The sequence below is a fragment of the Diceros bicornis genome, chromosome 38 (genome assembly GCF_020826845.1).
Source record: "Diceros bicornis minor isolate mBicDic1 chromosome 38, mDicBic1.mat.cur, whole genome shotgun sequence".
Lineage (NCBI taxonomy): Eukaryota > Metazoa > Chordata > Mammalia > Perissodactyla > Rhinocerotidae > Diceros > Diceros bicornis.
In genome coordinates this window covers 17,035,163-17,045,847 of record NC_080777.1, presented here as the reverse complement: position 1 = coordinate 17,045,847, position 10,685 = coordinate 17,035,163, and the positions used below count along the sequence as shown (strand labels likewise).

The following is a 10,685-nucleotide window of genomic DNA, read 5'->3' as shown; positions in this document are numbered from 1 at the left end:
GTGATGGTAGAAGAGGAGACAGGTCAGTGCTAAACTCATGGGAGACAAAAAGCATATTCTTGCTCCAGGCGACTTAGCAAGGAGATAAAGCCTAATCCAATACTTGAGACATTACCTGGAAATTAACAGTTTGGTATTAGGAAACATCGAAATTTGCAAGCGCTGGATTTTGTTGCAAGGTGAGGCATGCTTAAAATACATAAAACAGAAGGTTTTTCATTCATGACCAAATTAGGACAGTTGCTTTATACAAACCGAAACTTTTCTACATTTGCTCATTTCTTTTAGCTTCTGTTATTCCAAATCGTAGGACTTCTAAAATTTTACAGTCTATTTATATCACCATTTACAGCTTCTACAGTACATTGCATATGCATTAATTTATTTAACTCTTACAATAGCCTTGTGAGATAAATAACATTTTAGTTCAGACTGGATGATTAAGAAGGAAGATGGGGGGTCTGCCCGGTGGTGTAGTGGTTAAGTTTGTGCACTCAGCTTTGGTGGCCTGTGGTTCGTGGGTTTGGATCCTGTTCAGGGATCTACACACTGCTAATCAAGCCATGCTGTGGCAGCGTCCCACATACAAAAATAGAGGAAGATTGGCACAGATGTTAGCTCAGGGCTAATCTTCCTCACCAACAAAAAAAAAAAAAAGAAGAAGAAGGAAGATGGATCCATTTGAAGTGTAAAAATGTGATCATTTGAGAAGGAGAGAACAGCGTGTGTGAAGATCCTAATGTGGTCTTCAAGCAGAAGGATTCAAGTTACACTTTAGAAGTAGAAGCAATAGGATTTAGTGAAGGATTAGATATGGAAATAAGGAAGGGGAGGACTCAAGGTTGATCTGGCTTGAGCAACTAGAAAGATGATGGAGCCATTTAGTTATGTAACAAGGTATATTGGGGAACAATGAGTAGAGCTTGGAAACTCTACTGGAACTGTCAGACATACCTCTGCAGGACTTACAGAAAGAAAGAATCAACCTTACACCTTCAAGCCCATCTTCCTCTGAAGATCTATATACGACAACTTATATAAGAGAATATTCAGGTGCAGGACAAGCAAGTTATAGAAGGAAATTCAGTAGAGTAGCTTCTCCAGGTTATCTCCCTACTAGTTGAGGGGAGAGAATGGGGATACTCACACTCTGCTCTCAAGGCATACGATGGATATCCAAGAGCACAAACTTGAAGGATTTGAGGGTGTCTGCAGGAAAAGTGAGATGGACATTCTACTTTTTTCAGGAGGCTTGCTACTGAGCTGAAGAGACTCATAGGATAATTTTGACGTAGCTACGAGGATGGAGGAGGGTCTTCTGAGATTCTTATGTGATTCCAGGATTTTGAGATCATGGCCTAACACAGAAGCTGATACCTGCTTCTTGTTCAATGAATTCTGAAGTTGTGAGGCTGGCTGAGTCTCACCCAGCATGGTAGGTCAAGCAGAGAAGATGGTGCTGGACAAGTTGTACTTTTCTTATTTGGTAGAACAAGCTTTCTACAGTGCTAGGGGATGGCAAGAAAGGAATGAGTTTTGTTAATACAATAGGATCTGATAACTGGCTGACAGCTCAGGAGAGGGGAGCCCAGAAGTAAAAGAGGCTGTGGGTTGAATCTCTGGGGCAGTAATGGATAGGGATGCAAGAAATTAGCCAGAGAATGGGTTGCCTGTATCAGGAAACTGTGAAGCGTGAAATTTCCCATGGGGGATCTCTATGTAACCCCACAGAAGGCCATGGTAGTTGGATAAGAACAATATTAATGAGTAAGACTCTGTTCCTTTTTGTCAAATCCTCTCTTTTCTGCCATGATCTTGAAGAAATCAACAAGAGAAGAAGAAACTGAAGAAGAAGAAGGAAAACGAACATGTCCTCTCTTCACCACCATAGATCCCTTAACATGTCAGGCTTTAGACTGGATTCTTTTTTTTTTTTTTTGCGGGTAACTATTCACCCTGGGTTAACATCTGTTGCCAATCTTTCTTTTTTTTTTCTTCTTCTCCCCGAAGCCCGAGTGCATGGCTGTATATCTTAGTTGTAAGGCCCTCTAGTTCTTCTATGTGAGCCGCTGCCATAGCATGGCAACTGACAGATGGGTGGTGTGGTTCCATGACTGGGAAGTGAACCTAGGCTGCCGAAGCGGGGAAAGAACCCAACTTTAACCAATAGACCATTAGGGCTGGCTCTGGATTTTTTTTTAAACACCTGAAATGAGTCCTGACTACCAAAATTGGGCTGCTCCTTGTCACTTAAAGTGACTGGAAAAGCATGGGAACCACCCCAGAAATTACTGATGATTGAGTGAGGACATTCTGATGAAGCTTTTTGGAGTAAAGTGCTTGGAGAAAAAATAAAGCTCTTTCAAAGAAGTAGTTATACAAAGTTCAAGAAGACTTATATGGTTTGCATCCCCAATAATATTGAGCAAGAAGCAGATCCCCAATATATATTTGTGATTGTTAGGGTATTATTAGATGAAAGGGATAAAAATAATGTAAGGCTAATAAGGGAAAAGTTAATATCCAACCAAATACATGATTACAATACAACAAAATGGGTTGCACCAACAAGTATTCATTGTTTTGTGACATTTATCCACCCATATTTTGTAATTTTATATGAAAGAATGAATGACATAGTCATCTTGTATTATAAAATGTGAAAAATCTCAGCTTATGGAATTGATACAAAAAGTATAGTAATTGTTTTTATTATCAAATTTTTCTTCATTTTGGAAAGACAGCCATCAAAGGAGTCCTTCTAGATAGCTCCATCTCCTAGAGCATTTCTGTTGTCTTATAAATGGATCTGGGGAGAAGGCTAACAACCATCAAATTTTAAGAGCTACAATTAATTAAGATCATAGGTAAAGAGCAATAATATTTTATATTATTCAAGGCCTAAATGAAAATAGGATTAAAAATGAATTCATCAACTTACAAACTCTTCAAAATATGGCAATTATGAAGTATCTCATTTTTTTACCCACATTTCTACTTAATGGTAAAGAGATTTGAACAACCACATGAGGAAATTTTGAATACCTCCTCCTTGACATTGGGCAAGGGAACTTGGCAACTAGAATCTAGAAACTAGAGTTTGTAATTCTGGATTTTATGTTCAGATTGGAAGCCAACTTTTAGTGACCCATATAATTTGCTTACCCCTCAGCACCGTATGCTTGAGTCTACACACAGAGTGAAGTACCATCTATCTTTCAGGGAACTGGGCAAATGTACGATCTGGGCTTGATGTTTTATAACCCTGTGGGGTAAACAGGGATGTACTTAGAGCACAGACTAACAGGTAAAGCACCTTCGCCTTTAAATCCCAAGTTATTTTTGCCAGTGCGATGGCAGATGCCAGTGAGAAAAAGCAAACAAATCCGAATGGTGGCAGCAATATCTCCAACCTCGCCAGGAGTGTTCCCTGTAAATACCACTGTGGAACTCTTGCATGCCAAGCAAGGCTAAATACAGTTTCTATCCTGACACCGCACAATTCATCACTGAGCTAATTGGGAAGGGAATTTAAGGACTTCTACTTAAAGCGTGTTTTCAGTAATGGAGGCTATTGGTCTGAAAAGACCCTAAAAATCAAGATATCTCTCTCTTTCCCTTAAAAGGACCTACCTGGCCTCAAAGGGAGATGAAACTTTTCCTGAGGTTGGGAGAGAAGCTGGTAATACATTAAAACCCACATTCTTTCCATTTCTCCTCTCCTGCTGCCTCTGCTGCTGCTGCTGCTCCTGCCAACACATATGCTCTCCACCCCCATGGAGGGCCCCCACTGCCAATTCTCCATCCATTGCCACCATCGGGAGGATTCATGCATCCATTGCACCTGTTATGTGTGGCTCTCCCAACAACGTCCACCTGTTTATGAACAACTGTGGGGGGACTTTGGGACAAGCTAGTAATGGCACTACACTGTGGACAATTTATTGGTGGCCCCTCGTGCAGAGATGGAATCCCAGTAAACAAAAGACTAAATGAGGGGTATTCATGATACCTCTTGCAAGCCTGTGGGTTGAATTGTAATTCTGCAATTGTGGGGATGGATTCTCTGTCTCACTAATTGAAAATGTAGTTCCTTTGCTCTGGAGAATTTCAGCCAAAGCAGTCAATGAAGCAAAAACGTGAAAGATTTCCTGGGGTAGGCATAGAAATGGAAGGAGACAGTGAAGATTAGCTGGTATAGGAATTAGAGAAATAGTAAGTAGAGCTGGGAAGGCACTCAGAGAAACATTCAAAAGAGAATCATCAAAACATGAGCAGCGGAAACTCAGAAGCAAAGAAACTTAAAAATCCGAAATGCCCAGCACTAATACTCTGTGCCTCAGACTTGATTACTCATCTGCCCAAGGGCCCAGTCTCATGGCAGACTCAATAATAGAGTCCAGTGTAGTATTGAATATTGACATATTGAATATAGTACTCAATGACTATTTGCCAAATTGGATTGAACTGTCAATAATCTGTTCTTGACCGTGAAGGCCCATTGCGCTAGTACAAAGAAGTCGTGCTGTTCTGAACAGGAAGAGATGGACTTAAATCACAGGAGGAGGGATTTGGCTGGAATAAAAGGAACATTCTTCTCTGATGGTGAGGGACTGGAATTAAGTGGTAGAACTTCCTTCTTTAGATATCTCCAAAAAATGTTTAAAAACATTTTCTTGGGAGTGTAGGAATGGATGAAACTCAAAGACAATAGTTTATTTTTCTGGTTATTTCTTTCAAAGATGTCAATCCTTAAAGAGTCATAGTAGCCTTCTGACCTGGAAACTTGGCCTAGTGACTAAAGTATCTGAACGCTGGCCTGATTGCTCTGTGGAAGATGTTCTTGATTGCTTAGGAAGCTCAAATGGGATCTTTCCTGATGAACCTAAGTCTTCTCTTGGATTCTCAAGGCAAAAGATCCAGATTTTGGGAGGCCACCTTGGACACACACATACACACACACACACACACACACACACACATTCAAAAATAGGATGCAGAAATATTACTGTTTCTTAATTCTTCTGGTTATTCTCAGAGTGTGGCAATACTGGGCCATCAGAATAGAAGCTGTGTTGGGGAGGCCCCATTTTCAAAGGAATGTGTGAAGCTTAAAGCTAGGGGCCATAGGCCTTCCTCTTTCTCAGGTCCTTTTTAGTGTGATAAAAATAGAACCTACCAGATTAAATAAAGGACAGAATTCACTGAATACTTTGTCTTGTGTTGTAAAATGAAACTGAGTATGAAGGGATGACTCAGAGCGTATGCTACAAGGGAATTTCATTAGAACTGTTTGGGGAGATTAAATATTTAGGCTCACACTCCTGAAAGGCCTATTTTAAAAGATCAGACATTTAATCATTGCAATACTGGTGCCTTCAATAAAATGTATTTAAATTAAGGTGTCTCATTCAGAAAGCTCTTATCAAGTGTTTTTCAGTATTTTTACTTTGTTCTTCAATATTTTACTTTCAGGGTGAAAGTTTAGAACATGAATTCCAACGATATGGTGAGAAGTAATATATGTCCCCATGGATCACATATCAACTAAAAAAGGTCATCTACACCTAAGAACACTGCTTCTAATGCTTATCATGAAGGATCTAGAAGATGTAACATGAAAGACCTTGATATATAAAGATAATTGATTGTCAAATAAAAAGTGAAGTACCAATTCTGAAACAAGATTTCTTTGATATTATCCCTTCATTCACTTGCTACTTATTTCCAAGTCATATAAGAAAATTAAACGTTAAGGACAGAGAGAAAACTTTGTACTTTCAACTATTCATTTACAACGATTCTTCTGGAGTTTCGTTAAAATATATTTGCCTGGTATTATTTAGATATTTTGATGAATGTTATAGTTTATTTTTTTTTGAGAATGTATGGCTTATTTATTTATTTATTTTTAATTTTTTATTTATTGCAGTAACATTGGTTTATAACATTGTATAAATTTCAGGTGTACATCATTATACTTCTATTTCTGCCTAGATTACCTGTCACCACCCAAATACTAATTACAACCCATCACCACACACATGTGCCGAATTATCCATTTCACCCTCCTCCCTCCCCCCTTCCCCTCTGGTAACCACCAAATCCAATGTCTGTCTCTATGTGTTTGTTTATTGTTGTTATTATCTACTACTTAACGAAGGAAATCATATGGTATGGATATTTTGATAAATGTTATAGTCTAAAGATAACCTTCACGTAAATTGGACTGCCTAAATTGGAAGTATAGAAACATGGTTTGGTCTTTGAAAATAATGCTTCATGCTGTCTGTGCATTTTTCTCTTATTTATATTTAGCAAGGCCTTCACATATTTTGAAAACCATATGTATTTAACTCCTAAGATCACAAAGTTTCACCTTCTCCATGAAGCCTCCTTGGTATGAGGGCTTTCTGTCGATTTCTCAGAGCATTTTTTTGCCTCGTACTTTTGCTATATGATATTATTTCCTCTTGTATTGTGGTTTACAGCTAGTAGGTGGTGGAGTTTGGGATCTGAATCCTGATATGTTGGACATTATTAGCTGTGATCCACTATTTCTCTTATTTTTTCTTATGTTCAATTCTCATTTCTGCAATATTATAAAAGAGAAGCTCCCCTGAGACAAGGACCATCCTGTTTCTGTATCTCTCATTGAACATCAGGCTATGCCAGCTGTAAAGAAATCTCTTAGGAGAATCTAGGTGAACTAAATTCAGCTGTGTTATGGGCTAGAGGGGGCCAACCCAGAAAAATCACCACTAAATTATAGCACATGTGATATCTATATCTACACATCTAGATAGATACATCTAGAAATTGAATTTTCTTTTTCCTCATATTTATATTTATCTAGAGATATCTCTATATCTATCTGCTATGGGTGATATTGTTTCACCCACATAAGCCCCATATATATGTAGATATATGTATTGATATAAATATAGATATAAATATCGATATATCTAGATAGATATAGATGTAGATATGTGATATAATTGGCTCTTTGAGAAAGAAGAAAATTAAGTTTCCGTCTAATTTTATTTGAGCTTCATTCCCATGAGGTATAGAGGGACACATTTAATTTTCCCATGTAATGGATTTGGAAATCAGGCAAGGAGAGATTCGCTTATTTCCTTGAGGTAATACAAATTAATCGTGGTCTGCGAACTGGTTTCCAGTATCCCTTATACTCAGTATCTTATCCCCATGACTACATTGTTTCTTTTCACATGTGAAAGATTGTCAGCTATTTAACACCAAAGTGAAGACAAATAACAAGTTGGATAAGAAAATGAATTTCAACATATTAAGAAGATAATCTAAGTACCTATTACTTTTTCTAAGATCTTACCATCACTGTGAAAGCACGCACAGTAGAGATGTTAAATGTTGGGTCATCCGGTCTCTCTTGGTAGACCACACGGTACTGGGAGATAACACCATTGGGAGATTCTGGCTTTGTCCAATTCAGCAGAACTGAATGCGCGCTGGTGGCTTGAGCCCAAGGAGCTGGCAAATCTTGAGGTGGGGCTTCCAGAGTCTGCACTGATGACCACAGACTCTCCACGGAGCCCCTGGAGTTACGTGCTTGGACCCGATATTCATAGAGTGTGAATGGCCTTAGAGTATCCGCAGTGTCGGTAAATTCAAGGGCTCCTTCTGACCAGACAAACAAAAGGGACTCCTCTTCAGTGCCAGCAGGACGTCTGAGAGGAAACCAAGAAGGCAATCAGTGACAGCTGCAGACTTCAAAACTTCAAAAAACAGGTTGGTAGATACAGTACGAAATTGCTTTTTAGATTTTGTTATTGACCCAACTCTTCAACTGTCTCTTCCTGGTGTCGTGATGAAGAAAGACCAGAAGGAAAAGTACACCAGAGACCTGACTCAGCATCATTTGAAAAATGTAGCTGATATATACATACGCATATTTGGCTAATTATAAAGAATGTATATATTTTTTAAAAAACATGGAAAATTCATAAGAACTAAAACAATTTAAAAAGTGAAACATCACCCTTAGTCATATTTTGTTGTATTACCTTCGAGATGTTTCCTTTCAAAAAAAAATTACACATGTAATACATGGAAAAAAGCATGTTAAAAATTTTTAAAAATTAAAAATTAAAAAACAGAAGCATATATGTAAGTACTATTAATACTTTTTTTGTGTGTTTTCTGGTTCTTTATCTAAATGTCTATGTATATGTGTGTGGGTGTGCATATGCACGTGAAGTTATATTGTTTTATTTTTTGCACAGCTGGAACCAGACTATATACAATTATTAGAGGCTGATATTATTGGAAATTCTTACCCTTCCATGGTAGATGGATTGCAGTAAGGGTCCCAATTTGTTTAAACCTCCCTGTAGCCATGTCTTTTGCTAATATGCTCCCAAACTCACTCTGAACTTGGCCATATGACTTTCTTTGGCCAATGGGACAGTAGCAGATATGATGAATGTAGAGACTTGAAAGTGTTTGCACATTGAAGCTGACCCCCTTGCTGCTCTTGGAACCATGAGATCTCCACGTGAAAATGCCCTGGCTAGCATACCGAAGTATGAGGAATGACAAAGAGAAGCCACAGTCTTATTCTCATTTACCTAGCACAGACGCTATTTTGCATTTGTTTCTAGAATGTTTTAAATTCACTTCCTGCATGTCACTTATTTTCTCCTCATTTGATTTTTCTCTTCTTTCATTAAACCATAACCCTTCAAAGTAAGGACAATTCTTTCTTGTATTCATCAACAAACCTTTATTGAGCACTCATTATACACCAGGCCTTATACCAGGAGCAGAGGTGATGAACAGACTCCTTCTCTAAAGGAGCTCATGGCTGAGTAGAAAAGACAGAGCTAAATGCAAATTAATGAAAAAACACGAAAGTCATAGAATGGGAATTTGCTTTAGAGATCTTTAAAGGGCAAAAGTCAAAAATCCTTTTAGATGTCTTCTCCAAAACCTAGTAAAATGCAGAGTATGCTCAAAAACTTCTTTCAAATGCCTGAGAAGGGAATTGTTTAGTTCCATATTTAGATTTAATGGATATCAAAACTAGGGCCCATGCATACTATTTTGGTACTCAATATATAGAACCTAAGTAAGAGAAATGGAATTGTCAGTTGTTGAGATGGCCCCAAATATCTGATATTTCATTTGGAAAAGTTATTTGCTTATCCAGATATAAAGTCGTGATGCAGACCTGACCAGAAGGGAAAGTTCCTGAAGAATTGTGATTGGTTTATTTCGGTATTCCCAGCATCTGGGCCCAGTAAGTTCAATCAGTTTTTTGAATGAACGGCCAAAATAAATACAATTCCACGGCTTTTCTGCATCTTTGCCTCAGCTCTATCAACTCTTCTTTCCCAGTAGGGTAGTATTCTAGGTGAGGGAAGAATGTACCCAAGAGATGACTCTCTCCTCCTTTACCTTACTCTCTAGTTGAAAAGAGACTTATGAATAAATCAGTATTTTCCAGGCCGTGAGGAGTATTTAATTAACACACTCTTCAGATGCCGGAATATTCACATGCTGCCATATCAAATTAACCATCAAAATGGAAAAGGTTATAAGACAGAGTAAATGACAGTACCTTTCCCAAAAAGGCAGGATATTTAAAAATCTTGGGCTTGGGGAAATTGACGATCCTCAAGTTGATAAATTGCTGTGACCTAAGAATGAGCAATGACAAGCTTCCTGCTGGAGGCTGTTGAGGCTTCATAGAGACCTCTCAGTGACCTGCCATTACGGTTCTGCAACCCACCTCATTACTCCCCGATACCATGCGTGGGCCAGATTCCATACTCAGTGTAGGTTCGCAGGGTTTGGCCTTTGTGCTTGCTGCAGATACAAGGTACCAGGTGTGTCATTGGGAGGGATCCATTCTAATGAGGACCACAGGGCTCACAGCCAAGGATTCCTCTCTGTGAGTTTTTTAAAAGGTGTTTGCTAGGAACATATACAGCAACCAAACATAGGAACTTCTATGGAGAAATAAAATTTTTTTTTTTATCTGGCTTCAACCTTTCTATGACAATTCAATTAATTTTTATTAAACCCACATGAATTCCCACAATGAGGTGTAGCCATGGCTGTCATAAAACTGACATTCTTAAAAAATTGCCTGAAAGTGTGAATTTTAAAAATCTATCCTATGTAAGAGATTAAGTATTATATTAGCCTCAAGTTTATCCACCAAAACAACTAAAGGATGCAACCTGGTTAAGTATTTCTTATCACTATTGAATACTTAATAAAGTAATATGATGGTGAGATAAATGTTCCATCTGTGGGGTTAAAGCACAGAATATCAGGGCTGGCCCGGTGGCATAGTTGTTAAGTTCATGCGCTCTGCTTCGGCGGCCCAGGATTCGCAGGTTCGGATTCCGGGTGCAGACCTACGCACCGCTCATCAAGCCATGCTGTGGCAGCGTCCCATATACAAAACAGAGGAAGATGGGCAGAGATGTTAGCTCAGGACCAATCTTCCTCACCAAAAATACCCCTCAAAAACAAAAGACAAAACAGAGTATCTTTATGTTTGAATGAACTTTGAACAGAAGAGGTTGAGTAGACCACAATTATTCCTAACTTATTTAAGATTTAGGCTTCAACTGTTCATTTAACTGGAAGCTTTTCCTCTTGAACAGTCTGTGCTTAGGAAAATCACATTTTCA

At 38.5% G+C, this 10,685-nt stretch overlaps 1 protein-coding gene across 1 annotated transcript in view; it reads right to left on the bottom strand.

Annotated features, from left to right (window-relative positions):
* Positions 1-10,685, bottom strand: part of USH2A (usherin) — a 747,185-nt gene that overhangs the window by 85,749 nt on the left and 650,751 nt on the right. Inside the window, exon 60 of the mRNA XM_058533703.1 lies at positions 7,355-7,709. Within this exon, the coding sequence (XP_058389686.1) occupies positions 7,355-7,709 (355 nt within the window). The remainder of the gene's footprint in view (positions 1-7,354; positions 7,710-10,685) is intronic.